At 45.7% G+C, this 22,662-nt stretch overlaps 1 protein-coding gene across 2 annotated transcripts in view; it reads left to right on the top strand.

The window, feature by feature from the left end:
• VTA1 (vesicle trafficking 1) overlaps window positions 1–22,662 on the top strand; it is a 673,843-nt gene that overhangs the window by 390,598 nt on the left and 260,583 nt on the right. For both annotated transcript variants that reach the window (XM_069606814.1, XM_069606813.1), the window contains exon 4: window positions 18,368–18,443. In XM_069606814.1, the coding sequence (XP_069462915.1) occupies window positions 18,368–18,443 (76 nt within the window). The remainder of the gene's footprint in view (window positions 1–18,367; window positions 18,444–22,662) is intronic.

Genomic DNA, 22,662 nt, shown 5'->3' with positions numbered 1-22,662 from the left:
TGTGGTAAAGGCTTTCTTCAAAGCGTCAAAGGACAGTGCTTCTTCTCCCCAAGGGAACGGGTGTTTTTTACTTGTAAGTGCCGTTAATGGAGTGGCCATGGAGGAGAAGGAATGTATGAAACGTCTATAAAAGTTTGAAAAAAACAAGAAAGGACTGTAGAGCTTTTATAGACTTAGGAACTGGCCATTCAGGGATAGCCTTCACCTTACTCCGGCTCATTTTGACACCCTAGTCCATGATGCCATAACCCAAGAACTCGCCACTGGAAGCATGGAAAATACATTTCTCGAGTTTGGCCGGTAATTGCTCCATCCACCAGACCGGAGTCGGTACGATTTTGGAGGCAGCCATGGTGCTAATGACGCCATGGCTATCTCCAACCTCGTAATGAGGCCCATTGTTCATGAAGTGTTGAAAGGTCGCAGGGGCATTGCAGAGCCCAAATGACATGACCGAATACTCAAAAAGGCAATGCCTGGTTTTAAAGGCCGTTTTCCATTCTTCGCCTTTTCGCATCCTTACCAGATTGTAAGCACCACTCAAGTCGAACTTGGTGTTACGCTCACCTGGGCATGGTTGCAACCCTGAGTGAGGGCGCTCGGGTCCGACTTCGCCCTCTGCGCTTATGTGGTGACTGGTGGTAATAGGTGATGCTGCTCGGGACTGCTCCTGCATGGAGAATAGAGGGCGTGAGTAGCCAGCTTGTGCGCCTGATCCCCTTCCAGACCCCTTCTCCAAAAGCGTGGGATGCGCAGTCCCTGCAAAGCTCACCTGTTGATTCGTTTTGGCGAGCACTCCCTCCTGCTGCTTCTGGCAGGGGCACTTGTATGATCCGGACCGCGTTCCTTCACTGGTCCCTTGCACATGGTAGTCCAGTCCTGCTGCGACTAAGCCACTATACTTCAGGTAAGTGTTCCTGTTTGCCTTTGTCTTTCCTCATCTGTTTTATTTTGTATTATAAAGTTTGTTGTCTTGTATTGCTGTCCGTTCCACTTTTGATGTTTGCTCTTTTGCTTTCTTCCGTTGCAGGTGATGTTGCCGGCCCGGCAGAAGCTGCGGAGCTCGAGGAGGCAGCCGGAGGGAATGAGGAACGAAGCTGCAGTGGTACAGTAGCTGGTAATTTGATAACTAGGGGGCCGCGGGGTTCAAATGCGGCGCAGCCCTACGATGGATGTTCTAACCTTGTTTTTCTTCTTCTTCACAGGGTCTGAGTTCGTGGATGCGGAGTGCGGTGCTGCGGCATCGGGATCAAGATCACTGGATGTCAGGAGATGAGACCGCAGATGAAGCACCGGTTTACTGGAGGTGAGTATGCAGGAGAACGCCTGATTTCAAAGGTAAGTAAACTGGTCCAAGCGGCGGTGAGCGTCACGTTGCACGCAAGTGCACAGTAACGCGAAGCACCGTCCTTAAGGATGGAACAGCTTATATAGCTGAGCTTCTGAAGCTACGCCCACCAGGTTCAGCCTGCCTGCCACACCTGATGAGTCAGCACATGAAGACCAGGCCTAGGGAGCCACACCCGATGAGTCAGCACATGGGGATGTTCTCTGGAATAAAGGTTTTCGGCTCCTGGAACGTTCTTGTAAAATAAAAGCACTCCTGCACTGAAATAAAGTAAAAGCACTCCTGCACTGAAATAAAGTGTTCCTGCTCACATCTCTATATGAGCCTGGCGACAAGGGCACCCGGACTGACTCCAGCCAGGGCCCCTGTTTATGGGTCCCAAAGGGACATAAGTGAGTCAAGTGACCCATTACCCCCATCACTAGATGGTGTGGTTTTGTGTTCTGGGGCCTGTGGCCATGACACTTGGTGAATATACTGGAAGACCCCATCTGGTCCAACAAGACTGAAATGAGAGGAATAGGATACTGGTTGCGAATAGTGATCGCATTCAACGCCCGGTAATTATACAAGCAGGCAGATCACCTTCTTTTTTTGGAACAAAAAACATGGGGGATGCTGCCGGAGAACGTGAAGGTTGTATGAATCGGTTCTTTAAGGCCTTGTCCAGATACTCCTTGAGTACGGCATCCTCCTTTTGGGTCAAGGAGTAGATACGACATGAGGGAACCTTTGCTCCTTCCACCAAATCAATCAGGCAATCATAAGGGCGATGGGGTGGCAAGACATCCGCCCCTCCCTTATCAAAAACATTGCTGTAGGCCTGGTATTCCTCAGGAAGGACAGTAACGGTCACTGCACCAACAACAGAGGCAATGTCTAGAAGAGCATGACAAGGAGCATGTGTTGTGGCTTCCTTAAGGAGGCAAGATGCTTCACAATGATTGGAGGTAAACCCCAATGATGCTGTACGCCAGTCCAACACGGGGTTATGCAACACCAGCTAAGGTAAACCAAGAATTAAACTAAACTGTGGTGCAGAAATGACATTAAATGTTATTGTCGCAGTGTGTCCTGGGGCAAAAGTCTTAGTGAGTTCAGTGGTTCGCTGCGTGACGAAGCCTGATAATAGGGTGGCACCATCCACCGCGTTTACTAACTCGGGTCACACCTTAGCGACTAGAGGCAAATCCCATTCCTGAATGCACTGCGCGTCAACATAGTTCCCAGAGGCACCTGAGTCCAATATTGCTTCAGTGGAACATATGGTCCCATTAGCAGACTTCAGGGTAAGTGGTATAGAAAAAGGACTCGGAAAAACAGAGCCCTGCATACTTTTGCTCGACAAAGGGGCTCCCTCTCTTGTCGGGCTCTGGCTTTTCCCTGTTTCTTGGGTTTTCGTGGACAGAGTCTCAAGAGATGGTCCGAAGCGCCACAGTAGAAACATAGATTGTTCCTTCTCCGAGTTTCTCTTTCTTCAGGGGTTAGAGGACCACAAACTGCTCCGATCTGCATCGGTTTGCTCTCCCCTAGAGAAGGTGTAATAGGTGCTGACAAGACAGGAACTGCATTCCTCTTCTCCCCCTACGCTCTGCTCTCCGAGCATCGATCTGCAATATCAGATCCACTAGGTCAGGAAACCCAGTAGGTACCACCAGAACCGTAGATAGGGTGTCCTTTAGACTGTCAGACAAACCTCTGTAAAACAATGCCCCTTTCTTCTAATCTGGCCAACCCGTCTCTGCTACAAGTTGGTTAAATTTAGCAAGATACCCCAACAAGGTGCCATTTCCCTGTTTCTATGGTAATAGTTTTAAGTCTGTAGCCTGAGACTTGTAGCGGGTATCAAATTCTCAAGACATGGTGGCTATCAAGGCATCGCAATCGAAAAGCAATGGGCTGCTCTGTCCAGCAAGGGATTTGCCCACACTGCTGCAGTACCACCTAAATAGGATAGAACGAAAGCTGCCTTTGTGGTGAAGTTAGGGAATGAGGTAGGATGGCACAAGAAATGTAACCTGCATTGATTAATGAAGGTACGATATGTCTTGGGGTCCCCATGAAGGCGCTCCGGAGGAGCCAAAGGAAATTGGGTGGCCATGAAAACAGGTACTTTGTCTTGCTGAGGCGTGGCATCCCCTGGTACAGAACACCCATCAGGTGCCCCAGCCACAGGGACTTGACTGGCATGGAATCCGGCCTATAGGCCGTGTCTACGTTGTTGCGTAGCATCATGAGCGGCAGTCAAATCTTCAAGGAGGTCCGCGACCAACTGGACCAAAGCTGCTAATGGGTCGTTAGATGCCTCCATGGCTAATTTTAGAAGGCTTCTGAATATGTGAGACTGCCAAGTATTTCGAAGCCAAAGGGAGCAGTTGACTCGTCGTGTAGAAGACGATATCTTACTGCCAATATAACTCTTAATCGTACACAAGGACGGTATGAGAGTTTGATTAGCCGGAAGATAGACTCTGCACCCGGGAACACAATTCAGACACAGGAACAGGAACGTCACAGCCACTGTATGCAAGAAAACAGTAATCAAGAACAGGTCTCACGCATAAACCGTAAGTACCAAGGCTAGAAATAGGCTCACTTGTGCTATCCAGGTCGGGTGAAGATGCACAAAATGGTAACGGGGAAACAAGATCAGAGTTCAAGAAACGGGCAAGGCAGAACAAGGATGAGCAAGATCCAGAGGGCAGGAATACAAGGTACGTAGAACTAAATTGTGGCTGAATAGCAAATTCAGAAGTGCTGCTCTGGCTTCTGAATTTCTGAAGCTCTGGAGGAGCTTATATTGCGGTCATCTGATCTGCCATGTTGTGGGTAACGTGAGAGCGCATAGGCAGAACGTGAGTGCAAACTGGTACGCCAGCGTTTCCATGGTAACAACCAACGCTCTTGTAAAGACCATGAGCGTGGTATGAAAGACGTATGTTTAATCGGGCGGAACTTCTGAGATTTACGTACTGCAAGTATGTATGCCCCGCTGTTAACGAAACACCAGATGCATTAGGAGTACTAGAAGAGCTATTCCTGACAGAACTCTTCGAAGAAAATCCCAATACCTCCTCTTTGTGCGAATTGTGATACATTCAAACTTGAAGGTAATTTCTGAACTAGACAAAACACTATTGAAGTGAACCTCTATTGGAACTGTATTGAACTTAAGATAAGGACCCAAGTTGAACACTTATATTTTTGCTGAGAAGATTCCCACACCATGTTTAGTTATAGTTGTGAGAGCAAGCAAAGGTTTTGACACAGACTTTTATTTTGGACTTGCAGACAGACTTTTCGTAGTTTCTTTAGGTAGGGAAAATCCCAATATAATATAGGGTAATTTAGGTATTGCACCATCCTGATCATTAATAAAGCTTTGTTTGGAACTGCACTTTGTTGTCTGTGTCATCTCTCTTGATACCATGCCTGTCTCACAGAGATGAAAAGTATTGTTTTTTGGAACTGAGTAGTAGTCCTAGGAAGAGTGGAGAGACAGTAGATTGCTGAGATCAGGAGACATGTGGGTTTTCTTCTAGCGTCGCATAGCTTTGCGGAATGATGATCTAAGGGAAAGAGATGGTCAAAGTTGGGAAGGTTGACGACAGGGAAGAATGGGCAGGAAGAGTATTGCGAATCCAGAGAAGAGGAGAGAGGGTACAATTATAGGACCTCCTTGTCTAGGTTTGGTAACGTGGACCGAACGGCAGGCTTATCTCTGCAAGGTCGTGGATCGTTATTTAGTTGCAACACAGCAAAATTACAACTATTACCCAATGATAAAAGGGACTGTCGCGTCAAGGTTGTATACAAATATCTACTTTATTATTACTTCAACAGACAGTTCTAGCACACGACAATTACAACCCACACTCTAAAGGAACACAGAGGACAGACAGTTTCACAAAAGAACGGGATGCACTCTGGATACTGACAGGAGGGTATTTGGTAAAGTAATCACTCTTATAGTTCAAGATTATTTGCTTTCAGCACCAAAGGGGCAAAGTGTTGTAACTCTCTCTAGGGGCCTTCAGAAAAGGCCCAGGGGGGCAGAACCACAATGTACCTGGTGCTGAAGAGGTTCTTGGTGCTCGACAGCGTCGAGGCGGTCCCAGGGGGCTTTGCAGCACGTGAGACAGTGTTAGCAGCGGTAGACAGCTGCGGGTACCAAGCAGCATGCAGTTTGGCAAGTGAGGCTGGACGGACGTCTGCAGGCTGCCCAGCGTGGCGCCTTGGGGGTCAAGAATCATTTGTCTCTGTGCTGGTTGTTGGATCTGGAATTCTGGTCGAGGCGTCTTGGCCGGCTCTGGCGATTGCAGCGTGACACCAGTCAGCGGTGCAGCTGGATGCGGTTCGAGGACTCGACTGTCTCGAAATTGTCCTTAAAAAGATAGACGCTGGATGATGCTTATGTCGCACTCTTCTTAGCTTCTTTGCAGGGCTCCTGTCCTTTCAAGGCAGATGGCCTAAAGCTATGTAGGGTGTTAGCAGGCAATGGCCTTGTCCTTTGTCCGGAGAATCTCCAACACTTCTCACCTAGAAAGCTTGCTGTCAGAACCTACCAGGGCACGATGTGTGCTGGCTGGGTACCGGTTCTGGAGCTGCTGGACGGGTCCTCTGAGTCCGGTATCTCCCTCTGTTCCCTATGAGATCCTGCTTCCTTCTTGGAACTCCTGGCCTTCCTTCACTGGCAGAAGATGTAAGGCAGACTGTACCTTCAGCTCAGGTCCAAATGAGTCCTCCTCCTTACTCCTTGCAAAGTCTTTAGATGATCTGATCAGTGAGGGCCTCAGCCCTCCCTTGAAGCCAAAGGGGGCCCAGCGATTGGTGTAGGCCAAGCCTAATTTAAGTGAGACAACCCTGGGTCTCCACCAACAATCTTCAGGGATGCTTCAGGTCAGAACCGGGACGCTTGGCAACAGACAGGTGAAGGATGACAACATATACTTCTAAGTCTCACCCATCTTCCTGTCTGCTGTACATCAAAGTGTCTCCCTAATTAACTCAGCCCTATACAGCGCTAGATCACAACATGGGCTTCCTTTGAAGTAGGGGGTTGCAGGTGGATTTTCATCTCCTACAATTCACATACTTCCCTGCTCTCAAAGGAGTGGTTCCAGACAGGAAATTCACTGCCCTTTCATACCAAGGAGGGGTGTTAGTACCAAGTGGACACATTGCATTACAAAGAGGTGTTGGCATCTGGTCTCCATTGTCACTTCTGCACCCAGGCCTTCCCTACGGCCTGCTAATTAACATTCTTCAGTATTTGCCGCCACCAGCAAGGTATGACAATGTAGATGCAAATCCATGAAATTCTAATCAGGCTGCCCATGGCCAAAGGCTTTTGAGGTACCCACGGCTGTCAGGTGTCAGCTACACATGACAGAGGAGGGCGGCGCGGTAAACTGTGTCCTCCCAGAGTACATGACTATTTTTCTGCTGTGCGGTGAGCATGGAAAATGTGCGCAGGAATGGCCCCATCATTCATTCCTTTAAAAGAGCAAAAAAAAAGCCCAAGCGAGCACACTCTTCCTGTGCGGATGGTCGAATTCATCACACCCACCAAGAAGACAGAGGCCGTTTACTGGGTCAATTTCCAGAAGTGTTTTCAGAACAACCAAGGAGGGTCAGTAATTTCTTCTATCACATCCACACACTGGCTGGGAAAACTTTTAACATAAAATCTTATGGGATCCCTGTGGACAGGAGAAAGATTATTGAACAGGAGATGGAGGAGATGCTCAAGGCTGATACAATCGACCCCTCAGATTCCTTGGTCCTCACTTATTGTCCCAGTTGCCAAACCTAATAACTCTTGGCGAACCTATATAGATTTTAGTAATCTGAACTCAATCTCCATCTTTGACAATTTTCCAATGCCACGCCTTGATGATTGAATCGAGAAGCTAGTGAAGGCCAAGTATATTTCCACTCTCAAAGAAGAGGTCCCATATCCAAGCCCGCATCTCTGGGCCACCAACAACAGGGGTGAACTGCAGTCTCTACTTCTCCTCTTCCATCCCAGGCCCTCTGCACTGCACTGGCTTCCCACTTCGCAACCTAAACTTAGGACATCCTGTCCTCACTCGCCTGTACTTCCCTCCCTCCCACCTCACCTACTCTCAGGCCTCCCTTGGCCCCCCTCTCTCCTTCCCTCTTGCTATCCTCCTTCTCGCCCGTAGCACCAGATGAGGTCTCTTAGCAAGTCCTCTCTATGAAAGTCTCCTCCAAACAGGTGCTCCCCTGCTCCTCCAGAACTATCAAGGACATTTCCTCCCTCACTCCTGCCTTGGCTGATTTCTGCAACCACTCCTTTGCCACTGGCTCCTTCCCACTACCCCTCAAGCACTCCTTTGTTTTGTTATGTTATGTTATAGAAACTTATAAAGCAATGGGAACTGACAATTCATTTTCTAGGCCAATTTAGAACCTATGTCTGAATGAAGGTTCTATTTATTATTTCTAGGTGATAAAGAGTAAGTAGACTGACATTCCTCTACTAAGGAAGCCAGCCACAGCAACTAGTTAAGGTTGCCCGGAAGCATTGGTACCCATGCCCAAGTGGCACATAAGGGATCTATCTAATAATGTATCTTAGCGCCTAGGGATCGAGATTATATTGATCTAATTATAAGATCATCTTTTAGCATTATACTAAACGTGTCTTTATTCAACAGGGCGTCAGAGAGACTAGAAAGAAACATTAAACACATCTGCTGGTTCTATATACAGCAGGCACAAGTGAATTTTTCCCCTGATGAATGTCGGGCATTTATGTGCATGAGCAGGACCGAAACTTGTACAAGTAGGGCTTCTAAAGTGTAAAGAGCAATAGCACTCGTACACTTGCGAGACAAGAAATCTGTGTGAAGTCTGCACATGGAGTATTTGCTGTACTGTGATAATATTGTTTACATTTATGTATTAACTTGTGTTTTTTACATCATTTCTTTTACTGTCCCGAGTCTTTCTTATGATCATGTGTTTTATGATAAATAAAATGTGTGTTTTTATAATGCAAATTTGGGAGTAATTCCTAGTCTGTGAAAGTCTCCTTGACTCTCTGAAGTGGAGACACTTAATATACACCTTCCTTTTGTAGAACAATATCTTTTTAAGATCACATGGATTTTCCAATAGATCTTTTTTTGGTTAATCCCAGCTTACTCAAAACTGTAGTGCACTGCATAACAAAATCCTTAAAATAGCCACGGTTGATTTCAAGATTATGTGTGCAAATCACAAAACAAAGAATCCAGTATTTTCCTATAATCTAAAACTCTCCATTGCGCTCTACTTTCTAAAGAGCATATACACAACTCGTAATGAATTTCCGCAAGTGGGGTGGAGTTCTGGATAATGAGGATTCTCATCCATATTATTCCCTCAAGATACTTTAAAATCGTTAGAATCCAGATAAAAATGCCTGCCTTGATACAATAAAGCCTGGTGAGTAATTTCTCCTCATAAAGGTTTATCATAGATGACCAAAGGTTTCCCAAGTTTGCCATCTATACTTTTTGTTTAATTCAACATGGCAGGTGCTCGCGTTTTCACCCAATCCGTAATTCTGACGGCATGTGGTTTGCTAAAAACAGGGAAACCTAAGTATTCCTCTTTTTGAGAGGATGTGTGGCAATGACCTGTCGCCCTCATCCATTCACTGAAACAAACTGATTTGGTGAAATCTTACAAGAAGATTTGCTTGATCTTGCACCTTCATATCAGTTGGCAATGAGTAAGGAGTCAAATTGAAACTGACCTGACAAACCGACTGCGATTCCTGCAGGATCAAATTGAAAATCACCTTTGAGTTGATATAGATCAGGACCCGATCTGTCAGATATAGGTCAATACAATCGCTTGCAATGTCCCTTGTTATTGCTCGCAATCGGAACTGTGAGACAGGCATGGTATCAAGAGACATGAGACAGACGACAGAGATATATACATTTCTAAACAAAACTTTATTAATGATCAGGATGGTGTAACACCTAATTAACCCTATGCTTTGGTGGGATTTTTCCTGCCTAAATAAATCTTAGGAAAGTCTGTGTCTACAAGTCCAAATCAAAAGTCTGTCTGTGTCAAAACCTATGCTTGTCCTCACAGCTACAACACAATCTAGTGAGGAAATGTTCTCAACCAACTCTAAGTGTTCAGGTTCAATACAGTTCCAATGTAACTTTGTTTCAAAGAGGTTTGATCACATTCTGAAGTTCTGTATATTCACAGGTATCACAGTTTGCATCAAACAAGGGCCTTCGGTTTCCCTTCCCCAAGTTCAAATGTAATCAATTTCATACAATACTGTGATCTGGGGGACTCCTTTCCCCATGATAAACACTATCCAGTTCTTTGGTTCTCAGGGTTCCCTTCCCCAAGATTCGTACTGAGCAGTTGACTTGTTTCCTCTTTTCACAAGTTTACATAAGAAACCACGCTCCACTTGAACCTTCCTTTGGTTAGCTTCACCAAGGAGACCCACATATTTGCTGCTTTCCCAATATTTAGTGGCTTCTGGTCTAGGCACAGTTGTCAGACCACATGGTCCACCCACTACAGGTCCTGCAACCACATGCCTTGTCTGTAATTTGAGTCTTGATATTGGCATTGTCCGTGATTAGGAAACTTCCTGGTCTAGGTGCAGTTGTCAGACCACATAGTCCACCCATCACAGGTCACCCAACCATAAGTTTTCACAAAGGCCGTTGTTCAGTAATATTCAAGACAACTCCTCAATGTCTTTGCATGTCTTGCCCGTTATTCTTGATGTGTTTATCCGGCAGTAGGTTATGTAGGGAAGGGATGGTATCACAAGTATGACACTGTGGCACTGACCCAATGGATACAATTTGTAAAACCTTTATTAAAGTTGTTGGGGCTGGGAAAACTCCTACTTTGCCCTAAAACTAAGGTGGGAGAAGTCTCGACCATCAACCGATAAACAAAACAGTCCTAGTGGAGTCTGTCCAATCAAAATGGGCTATGCTAACAAAACCTAATGCCTGCCCCATCTCTTGTAAAAAATGTGTAAAATGGAGAAATGTATGGAAATGAAAAATGAGTGTTCAAAAGAATAAATGTGGTTGAACCAGCACTCCTCCCCACGTTAGACCTCACGTAGTAAGACTGTCCCTGTAGGCAGGATGACACACTCTGGCTCGGTTTTCGACACAATTAGCAGTTTGTTAGGCAGAAACCTGTGCAGTTCCCTTAGGGACCACTGCAAAAGGCTTAGGACTACAGGTGTTGGCAGTAAACCCAATTGGTAGCAGTCTGTACCACCCAGATTTACCTGGTAGCTGTGGCTGAGCAGCCAGACTTCTCTCAAGAAGAGTTAGACAGTATATAGAGTATACAAAATAGGTACAGAGATACAGTAGCACAAGCAAACACTGACCAGAGCTTGGGTATAACCGTGTATAATTATTTATTTAAAAACACACTTGTAAAATACACGAACACTAATATGGCAAGCAAGTTCAAACACAGTCACTATCAATATATATATACATCCCTGATTACTTATTGAACAAGTCTTAGTTAAAACACTACTTATTTGCAGACAGAGGTGAGCGCATAACCTAAGATGGCACTCCAATAAGTTAGTTAAAAAGGGAGGGAAAAGGTAGAATTAGGACAGCACAATACCAGCACTTTTTAAAAGAACCAAAGCAAGTCAGAAAAAGGCAGAGTCTACTGTTAGAGCAAAAACGTTCATGGGCCAGGCCCACTCTTGGAGAGAGCAAGGCGGAATGTGTCCAAGATCACACAGTTGAATAATACTTTAAAAAGTCTTTGCAGATAGTTCAAAAAGGGTTGGATCAGTTCAGGAAAAGTTAGTTAGCAGGTCCCAAGTCACCCCAGGATAGAGAGTCAAGGATTTATGGGACACCTTGAACAGTCTGTTGCAAGGGAGACCAGGCGGGACACAGTACCTGAAATGGTGAGAAAGCTCCAGCGGGGGCAGTTGCTCCTGGCAGCGGGTGCAAGTCAGTGCTTCGTCCAGGGGAAGAGAAGATCTCGACGTGGAGGAAAGCTGGAAGTCGTTGCACTGCCAGGGAAGAAACCAGCAGCAGAGTTTCCCGGTTAAAAGGTACTACCCTTTTATTCGCGGTAGTGGTGAAGTGTGGCTATCCGGCCGCCGGGGTGCTTGGCACGGGCGATTCGACCACAAGACGATCCAGGAAGGCGAAAAGAGGGCGAACTGCTTATCCCCACCAGTTCAGAGGAAGAAGACTCTCCGGGATGAAGATCTGCTCTGTCGTTGGGAAGTGGTGAGACGGTTCAGCAGGGCTCCACCGGTGATGTCGTCGTTGCAGGTCGCCTCAGCTTCTCCCTCTTCGGATTCTTTGGTCCTGTGGCGACTTCTGAAGTTCCAGTTCCCAAAGCCCTGCTTTTATGCAGAAAACCCCCATTCATCAGTCCTAGCTGTCACTCAAACATGCTAAGGGGTGAGCCGGGTGGCTCATCACTGGGCCAATCACACAAGAGTGTGACTTGAGTTGCCGAGGCAACTCAGTCCAGGGTGCCTAAACCCACCTCCCACACATCCTGTAGACCCAGACAGAGTGGCACCACTTTTGGAGGCTTCTGTGCAGAAGCCCGCCAAAAAGTGGAACAAAGGGCTCGACTTGGGTTGGAGTTACAGAGGAGAACACAAACGGCATTTTAAAACCGAGTCCTGGCAAAATGACCCAACCGGGGAATAAATATTAAATAAATAACCCGGCGGTATCTTTAACATTGCACCAAAAAAGTGGTGTGTTTAAAATGAATGGGAAAATCCCATAGGAAATATTCTGGTGGAATATTTTGCGTGGTAACCACTGCCACCAGCCAGAAACTCGACGAGGGGGGACTGCACAGTGCCCCCGGGAAAAACAGACCCAGGGGCAATCTAATTACCCCTACCAGTACTTCCACAATATGATGGTTTGTACTGGTTCTGTTCACAATTTAAGACTAGTAAAGTCAATGGTGACTTTACATGCCCTGGGAGACAGTAGTCAGTCCCAGGGTATGGCGTCTATGTTTGGGGGTCACTATGACACCCCTGTGCTACTGCACTGAGGGTGCTGTGTAACACACTTACCAAAACCACATGAAACCCTTTGGAGTAAAAGACCCCATAGCCCATAAAACATGTTACAAAGTCAAAGGATATCTCAAATCATGTCTAAGAGTGGGAGAAAAAGAGTCTCATTCTTAGCAGGAGAAAAAAATAAACCCCAAAAATCCAGCAAAGCTGGTGGGGGACTCACTAGGTTTGCGAAATTAGCCTTAACAGAGAATTCTCCCTAACACAGTTCCAAAACGTAGATCGAGGCATGCCGGGCCTTCCATGTTAAAATCTCTTTTCCTGACTTCCAAATAATGTTTCAACAAAAACTTTCAATTAGGTCCCCCTCTGTCGGGCTCGGACCCTTCACAACAAAATTCAACAAAACTTGCACAGGGGCTCCCTTCACCAATCGTATTGTACTTCGGGTCTCCCTCTGTTGGCTCGGACCACTTTCGGATGTGGAAGACTTTTGAATGTGCGTGGCTTTCTTTACAGACCACTGCAGGACCATTACGACTCAAAGTTCACGTTTTAACTTTCACTCTGCCTTCGTTGGGAGTTAATCTTGCCCACTTCACTGTTCATTTGCTTTATTGCTTCAAACAATGTACCTTTCACTGAAACCTTCGAGCAGGCTACTATCCTTTCACCAGACCACTCTGTTACTTGGTATCGCTGATCTCACAGCTGTCCTTACTTCAAAGTTCATTCACAGGTCTGCCTTTCTTTGTATCTCATCCTTGCAGCCTTTACTTGTGATATAATGTTGCTACTTCAAACTTGAACACACACCGGTCTATCAGGTTACTTGCCAACTCTCACCGGCTGTGTTCGTTTCTTTCGTGGTTTTATGATTTTCAATTAACGAGTCCAGGTTAGTACCACAGGTCTGACTTCGCATCCCCACCTCTGCCATTCACCCAGGAGGGTTGCTGGTGTTAGGAAATATTTCCTTTTCATGTGTAATTTTCCCTCCAGTTGTGTACCCCCTAACGTTTTGCTGCTGTTATACACCATAGTCTGACTTTGCCAGAGGAGCACAGCCTTCAGCTGCCCTCCCCTGGGCTTTTTCGCTCACGTTATTATGGGAATACTGACATGCCCTTAAATAAAGTCAGTACTAGGAGACTTTGTTTCCCTTAGTCCTTGTCAATATTGTACCTTTTCTGCAACATGTTGCAAGTGCACAATATACCTTCCAGTATAGTGCACTTGGGTCTTTCTGTCATTTCTAAAGGCCCTAGATACTCTCGAAGGAATTATTAGGAGAAGTGCAGATGTGCCTTGGGACAGGGCTGGTGGCAGCGTATCTTCATGTATTTTTAACACTTTCCTGCCAGGTAAACCGTGTTTCGCACAAATATGTGGCCTGGATCCAAAATGGCCATGCCACAAGTTTCTTTGTCCTGTCCTTTGGCCATCTTGCCCCTTCACCTTCCCCAGGTCGAGCTGCCCGGGTCAGTCCTTATTTGGGCATGCATTTTTTCAGGAAACGCCAAGCTTTTGCGGGCTTCTGCATGCCTTGTATGTGTGCTTCCAGGATGTGGGTTGAACTGTCTGGTTCCACTACACATGCTGGGTGACAAGATTATGGTGTGCTGTGAATGCCTGGAACCACCGTGGTCCGTGATTGGTCAACATATGGTGTGCCTGTATGTGAGCAGATCTCCCATTGGGTCCTCTTTGTTTAGGCGCAAAAGGATATTCAGGATAAGAGAAGGCTCCAAACACCCATACCATGTTGATCTCTTGAGTGCTCACTGAACAAAGGATAGGATTCAAGTATCCTGAAGCTAAGAAGCCAAGTTGAGGAACCACTGGTGACCCGCTGGAAGGTTTGGCACCCTGAGCTCACTGTCGTCCTGCTGGACCCCTCGGCATCTGATGGAACTAGGTCTGCGAAGGCGCTTCGACCCTTTGGAATAGTGGGACTAACTATTCTCGGCACCTTCATCAAACCCTGCAACTAAGCCTTTTTGGAAGTGTGCCTGGGCCAACCAGTGGGCTGACCAGCTTACGCAGGACCTTTTGCTCTGATACCGCCGCAGTTTTCAGGAGTCCCTTGAAACTTGGTACATCGCAAGCTCTGTGTTCACGGTACTCTCACAACGAATTTCATACACTTGGCGTTCCCAGGTCTGGAGTAAATAGAGAGCGCCCGAACCGGAGTACACGTGGTTACAGTGTCGCCCAGCCATGGTGACTAACTTTGCAAGTGCGTTGCAGCTTTGCCCCTCTGTGCCCTGAAGCCTGTTACAGTGAAACTGGCCTGATCCATCCACCAGGAGCGGAGAAATCTCCACTCTCCCATTTGGGAATCAATGCTGTAACTTCATTGCTGAAAGCCGCAAATCCGTGAGATTGCCACATCTGAACCTGCAACCGAATTGGACTTTACTGCCGAAGTTTGGTCCGGAGTGCGCCAGGGGTCGGTGAGTAATTGCAACCCTTATCGGTGGCCCCTAGCACATCCTCAATTTTTACGCACAAGAGGCCCCTGAGGGCCCCTCTCCTTTCCACAGATAGCCTGAGCTATCGAACTATTCCCAACTCCTGGAACCTGTTTTGTCCTCAGGGGTAGACCCTCCACGAATAGTGGGAACCTATTCTGCATCACCTCACCCACCTTCCTGAGCTGCTACAGAGCCTACAAGAGACCCCGTTTTCACCCATCTGCACTACCGTGTGTGCCAGCATTGCAAGTACATTTGAGCAATAGGTTCCCCTCTTCTTAGGGACTGGACTGCCTTTCGGTTCGGATTGTGATTACTGCAGAACTACCTAAAGAGTCTTTGCACTACCTGCGTCCTTCCCTTTTCTAGGTTGTGGACCCATTTCGTGCATTAACCCTTTAGGCCCCTTGGTTTTGTATGTATTTATTTTAGTAGGATTGTGTTGGTTTAAAAGTGTTACTGGTATTAACTATTGTGTTGAAACTCAAAGGCCTTGAATAAATGTATTTGTATGTTTAATATATATACAGGTTCCATCTCTTCATTCTTGTGGCACCCTAGCCCCCTTGACACCCTGAAAGGCTTTTGATCCCCCCCCCCCAATTATGCAAATTAAAGGATATAAATATTGGGGGTAGAGGCGCCAGTGCTTCAAGCAGAGCTTCCTTATACGTCTTGTAGGAATCTTCAGCTGCTGACAAAGACAATTGGGGATCCTCCATTGATGGAGGTTCGTTTTGTTTTTCCGACTCCTCACTCAAACACGGATGCTTCGATACCTTATTAGCCAACAAGTCAATTACAGTGCAGGCTCTCCCAGAAGAAGGCCTTTCTGATGATGCTGGAGAGGGACAACTTCTCATGCAGATAGGCTCTGTGTGTGCTGCTAATGTGGCAAATCGGTTCCTCATCTTTACTGAGGCTAGCCAAGAGGACTCAGTCGACTGCAAAACCGTCTGTCCTTCCCTTTCAGAAATATCCCCATTGAAGGGTGCTAGGTGGTCCATCTCCCTCGGCATCATTACAGAATCCACCATAGCAGGTGAAGCAACAGTTTCATCTTTCGTTATTGGTCGTGAGAAGATGTTTTAATTTCTGGTTTCTCAGCACAGTTATGACAGGTTTTTTTTGTGATCACTTATTTTCCAGATAGGTTTTCAGAGTCTGGGTTTTTGGCCTTTACACCTCCACGGGTCATCTTTTGTGGAGCCATTTCCGGGGAACTTTCTCTGGAATTCGATACAATCTCCAATGTATCTGGGGCCTTTGAATTAAGAGAGACCACTGAAGTTTGTAAAGCTGAGCCACTGATAAGATTTTCATTTATATGCATGTCATTTAAGTTTTGCATATGTTTCTCCAGCATTATACATCAATGGTGTATTTGAATTTGTTTTTTTCCCCTATATTTATTTTCCTTTACTCGACCTGTTGCGTTATCATGCTGTATGTCTTTTTTTGTAAGCACGTAAATATTAAATGGTTTGCCTATGCAGCACAAAACCAGGTACACTTTTGGTGAAATCACATTGGCCACAGGCGTCAGCAAAGCTTTAGCACTGCAAACCCCTCTCTTAACTAAGGAGCACCCCACAAGTGCCATGCAGTGCTTGATGCTCTGCAGCCGTATCCAATTAAATCCCAGCAGAATTAGTGACTGATCTGCCAGGATTATCGCCAGTGCAACGACTCAGTTTTGATCACTTACTCCAACAATTCTGACTTTATTAGGGAAATCGGTTTTAAACAAGATTCCTAATTCTCTGAGGAAGGACTTGTTGGAAGGAATTACTCGAACATTGAAACCCCAACATATTCAACGGAATCTGGGGGAAGCCTTAGCCATTAAACCTGGAGATTGAAAGCGTTTACTTAAATTGCAAACGACAGCACTGTCTAAAAGCTACTGAGAGTGCTTGATACCTCCCTATCCAGAAAGACTTCCTTTATTATAGGCAGTGAGAAGGGTCATTATCGAGAGAAAGCGACCAGCCGCCAAGTTATCGCCAGTTGGGAAGAGTTCTATAATTCAAAGTGATAACGACCCCCAGCCCCACCCCAACATTACTAATTTGATAGTGGGTTAAGTAAATAGACAAACTAAGTTAGTAAACGAAATGTGGATTTATTTTGTAGTATTTTGGCAACATGTCTTCATAAGTTAAACATTTGAATTGCAAACTTTGTTGAACTGAAATAGGTTTAACATACACATGTATTCGGTTTAGTGCAAAAGTAAGAAAGTGAAAATATTTCCCCGTGTTTTAGCCTTCTCGTTATGCTAAACATGATGTTGCAGCAAAAAAAAGTGCTCCTGGAGAAAGCAAGTGCCTTGTTGCAAGAAATGTTACCTGGAAATTTCATTTTTGTTTTCCTGTCTGTATTTGAAGACATACGTTTCAGAATGCAGTCAATACCAATCGTTATTGACCACACTCTAAACATTCTGATTGGCTGCGGGGAGGTCAGTAATGATCTCCATGTGCTAATTAAGCAAAAAGAAACGACGGGCAGGGGCATTACCAGGACAGGTGATGCCCCAGACCAGTTAGAAGCCAGAGCGAAGCGAGGGCTTTAACGTTCGCACGGGGCATTACCTTCCCCAGTAATGCCGCCACCTGAAGGGGTTTATTGCTATTAGTATCCCGGCATGTTGTACTGGGATACTAATAGTGTTTTTTTTTAAGTTGTGAAATGGCGTGTTTGCCGTTTTTCAACTTGAATAAAAACTACAAAACAAAATGGCCACCGCCACCATGGATCTGAGAGAAGGGAACTACATGTAGTCCCTTCTCCCTTTCCATGGTGGCCATTGCTGTGACAGATCTGCTCTGGGAACACAGTGTTCCTGGCACCGGCGAGGGAAAAAAGTGCAAGGTAAGTGGGCAGGGTGGGGATGGTGTGGAATTTGGGTTTGGGGTGGTGTGGAATTTGGGTTTGGGGTGGAGAAAGTAGAGGAAAGGGGCGTGGGGGCCAAACTTACCTGATTCCTGGCAGGGAAGATGGTGGCCTTCTGCTTCTGAGGAGGATCGGAGCGGGGGTTTTACCATGTGGTAAAGCCCCTGTTCTCAGCCTCTTGATTGGCTGGGAGCCACCAACCCTGAGCCCGCCAGGTTAATAATATACAGTTAGTAACTGATCATTGCAGGATCTGTTGCATGTGTTATTTTAGAAAACTATTGAAAAATGTTGTTCTTATTTCATAACGTAGGTATATGTAAACAATCTCTCGTCTTACCAAAACATGATGCAATAAACCCAAATTTGTTATGAATTGGCTAGTATTTTAAAATTGAGAGGAGTAGCATTCTTAACATTGGTGTGTTTATAAGTTATATTAGTACATCATATGTTTAATATGTGAATGGATTTTTGTGAAAACGTTCTCTAAATAAACTTGGACTGTGTGTTCACTATACTGATGTCACTAAGAAGTGTTATTTAGTGAGCCCTGACTGAAATGTAAAGTATTCTATTTTTTTTTAATTCCAGAAACATGATAAAGTCCTTCTATACGGCTAGCCTGCTGCTTGACGCCATGTCAGTATTCGGGGCACTCACTGAAGAAGTAAGCAACGTGAATGTATACTGTTAAACTGTGCGGTGCATCCGCTTATGCCGTTGTGTCGAGTTACATTCAGGGTTAGATTCAGTAGTCCAACTCTTTTGGTTGATCTGGAGGTTTACTGCTAACTTTAGCACTAACTCCTGTGCCACTCACTTTAAGGGTTGATTCAGGTTTGTTGACCAATGCTTGCTGCAGTCATATCTTGGAATGCCGACAGCAGAGAATGTCCACCACCTTGTAAACTGACTCCGAGATTGTAGCATGGATGGTGCGGCCAGCCTTAAATTAGCAATTTAATTCTTCTGTTTGACCTAGAAAAGACATTTTATCTAGCCCAATGATGGTTAGCAATCTTACCCCATTGTAGTATTACTCCCATACTTTCAGTAGTGGACAGCTTTCTTTGACTTTTACTGTACACACCACTTTAAGTTTACATGTAGCCAAGAAATCCTCATCAGCCCAATTTCACTTGTGTTTACTAGAGAAAAACTTTATTACCAAATATGATCTGCTTAATATGGGTTTGCAAGCACTTGTACTTTCCCAGATTGACGGTCGGAATGTATTGCTGACTGGAGTTTCTATGGAATGTGTGCCCGTCTTAATTTACACTGCATTCAACCTCCTGTCTAAAACTGAGGGCTCGAAAAGGTGATGTTGTATCCCTTCTGCTGGCTTTGCTCCATTGGCTGCCTAACATTAAAGGATTTGATTTTAACACAGCATTGATTTTGCTCCAAGCAACTTTGCATCAAAGCTTCAACTGTTGAGTGGGCATGTTCCTCACCTAGTCAGAATCGGCTGATTCTGACAATTGCTAAAGTGTGGAAAAAGTCAAACTCCAGCCTTCTTAATAGTTGCCCCTAGGGTCTGGAACTTTCTACGTTGCACTTTAACATTCCCCATTGTAACTTTTTGTCGAGGCCTTAAAACGTTTCCTAGAACAAATCTTTTATAGTTGTTTTTTTTTAGGCTTTTGATTTTATTTTTGTTTGTTATTTTTGTATAAGTAACTTTTAGGGATTTTTTTAAATAAATGTGTAAAGTGTTATGTTAGCTATTTTATTATATATTGTACTTTATATGTTACATATGTAATGGCCTCATTGTGCAGCACGCAGAGGGAAGGGTCAAATAAAACAAGCTTAATATCAAACTGATTATTTTTTGATTGTATCATGAAATACCTTTTTCTTTTAATATGTTGTCATAGACGGCATCAAGAAACCGCCAACTCTCGAAGACAGTTCAAAGGTTTTCATTAAGGGTTTAAATGGGTTCCACTAGGGGCTGTTTTTTTCTCCCTCATCTTCTCTGAGCCTCCCTCCATCCTAGCTGAGACTTCCTAACTCTCACCGCCTCATCTCTTACTCCCTCCAGGGTCTTCTAGGTGAATCCCAACGTGGGGTCCCACAAGAAGAATTATCTTAAGTGTGGATGCCTTCTAGTCATTCAGCTGCCACCCAGTCTTTACCTATCACACTTTTGTACTCCTCACCTAGATGTTTTTCCTCCTACTCTCCTCCCTTCTCTTAATCCAACTCTCCTCGTCTCCCACTTTTTCCACACACTCTCTCTCTCTCTCTCTCTCTCTCTCTCTCTCTCTCTCTCTCTCTCTCTCTCTCTCTCTCTCTCTCTCTCTCTATCTCTCTCTCCTCTATTCCTTCTACTCTCTGTTCTCCTCCTCTCCCACTACCCTCTCCTCCATTGCCCTCCACTCCCACCACTCTCCTCCCACTACTCTGCCCTACCCTCTCCTTCCTCTACAATCAACTATTCTCCCCATCCTCTCCTTCTCTGTCACCCTTCGTTCAATCTCTTTCACCTACTTACTCCCACATACACCCCCTACGCTTACACCTTAGTCACTCTTTTCATTAACCATACACGCACTCGTACCCAAGTACCACTTTCACCAGCCAATACCTCACCTTGCTCCTGCTCTCTGCAATTCTCCTCCATGCCCTGCTGCACCGTCCTTCCTCCACTTGTCTTCTCTGTCTGCATTTTCTTCCCTTCAAACCACCCAAACAACCTGCACTGCCTCAATCTTCTGCCCTTCTAAATGCTCCCCTTTCCCCTTCCAAAGGCCCTCTCCCTCAGCTGGTCTCCCGAGCTAATCCCTGTGCACGTGGGTCTGCCGGCATTCTGCAATGGCCGCCCACTGCATACAAACTCCATTTCAGAGTTCATATTCGTGGTTGAAGGAGCATCTGGATTGCCGGTCTGTGTTGCGCGACATTCCTCTGGCTTTGTGTTCACCACGGCGTCTCTCTTGAGTGATATGTTTGATTGAATAAGGAAGTATGCATTGTGCATGTCTGCTGGTTACCACTGTCCTTTCCTCAATGCCTGTCAGCCTCTTTTTCTGGGCAGAGTTCTCATTTGTCTTTTTCAGGCCAGCAACTACCGGAATGCACCTGGTCCCAACCAAGAAAACACTGGCCCCGAACCAGGGAATGGAATTGTGAAGAGAACTGAATTTTTTTTTTGCCAGAGATGAGACCCGAAACACCAAACCTATCCACCCCACATGGACCGAATGCGAATAGTGGGCAACAGAAAATGGAGTGAGCGTGTGAACAGACTTTAGTGGAGCAGGAGAGATGGAAACATCCTCCCCAATTCAAATTAAAAGTTATACTTCTCAGCACTAGAAAAATTTCCAGGAAAACGAGCATCCTCAGCCCGTGGCTGCAACCTTGCAAATGGAGACTGAAAAGGGGGCAGGGCTAAAAGTATTTTTGGAGCCTTCCTGGGGTTCCTTAGCCAGCCATTGGTTATGGGAGCATGTGACCAGGAGGACCAATGAGAGCCAGCAGGGGTGTTGAAAGTGGAAAGCCTGGGCGGTATAAAAGCCCAGTCAGCACAGAGGAGATTGAAAGGTATTCGACTTAGATCAGGTAGAGAGTTGATAGATGAAGTGACCAGGTGGAGGGTGGGCAGTGGAGTGGAGTGCTGAGGAGACTCTGGCAATGTTCTGAGAGAGTGCACGTAAGGTTTTGTGTGTAGGAGAGTGTGGTGCCAGGTGAATGTAGTGTGGTGAAGGAGTGTACAAGTGGAGTGAAAAGAAGGTGAGAGATGGAGAGATAGAGGGGAGATAGTTGCAGGCGGATTTAGAGTGGGTGTGAGAGTAAGTGGAAGAGGGTGTGTGACAGGAAAGTGGGGGAGAGAGTGAAAGGTGGTAGGTAGGAGCTACTGTGGTAGGGTGGGGAGAAGGAAGGCAGTTGGGAGAGACATACAGTGTGTCTGTAAGCTCAGAAGACAGAGGAGTAGATGGGGTAATTGAGGGACGGGTACAGGTAGAAAGAGAGGAAAGAGAAAGGGTAGAGGTGCAGGTAGTGCAAGTGTGACCGAAGTAAGGGGAGAGAAGAAGAAAGGGGAAGCAGAGGGTGGAAGCACACCATTGAGCGTGTAAGCAAACGGTGTACCGATAGGTCAAGAGGGAGATGAAGATCACAAATGGGAGGATATTGGAGACATAGGGGAGTGGTAGAGACTGAGAGAGTTTGAGAAGGGGAGACAAGTTGAGAAAACCCTTGTTGATTCCCTATTTCTAAATCTGTTTTATGTTCGTTTTGCACCCATCACCACCATATTTGTCTTACCGCGCCTGGCCTTGTCGGATATGAAGCATATTGTGACCTCCCCTGTGTGTTGCCAGACCTTAGTAGGGAGAGGAAGTGATTGGGAAGAGAGATTAGAACAAACAAATTCAGTGGGGATAGCATTTGGCAAGATAGTAATGGGATATTATTATGGTAGTAGAGATGCATGTTACTTTACTGTGGTTAGTTATCTATATGCCTCTGGGGAAGGTCTCATGAATGTGCTACTCGATTTAGAGCAGAGCTTATTGTGATGGCAATGTATAGAGTCAACAGAAGCACAGTACTAGATGTAGTTGATGAGTGGTTGCTTGAAGGACTTGAGAGTTTCTCAAGTGGGCCCTAGAAGTTTTGGGCACTTTCACCAGATTAGTTTGTAAGAAACCATGTCTCTGTCCAGGGAGAGCAGTGGGTTTGCCAAGCCAGCTGACAGAAGTGTCTATTCCAAGGGTTGACCATGTTAGGAAGGATAGCTCAGTGGCAAGGCATTTGTCTTGGAAGCAAGATAATGCAGCACAACACAGATTCTGATCCGGATCCCGCACTTAGAAACCATTTGCTGGTATTAAGCATGGTATGAAAGAACAATTCTAATTATAATAATTATG

The sequence above is a fragment of the Ambystoma mexicanum genome, chromosome 4p (assembly GCF_040938575.1).
Source record: "Ambystoma mexicanum isolate Mex_15411 chromosome 4p, UKY_AmexF1_1, whole genome shotgun sequence".
Classification (NCBI taxonomy): domain Eukaryota; kingdom Metazoa; phylum Chordata; class Amphibia; order Caudata; family Ambystomatidae; genus Ambystoma; species Ambystoma mexicanum.
The sequence above is the reverse complement of the archived record's forward strand: the minus strand, read 5'-3'. Positions and strand labels throughout refer to the sequence as shown.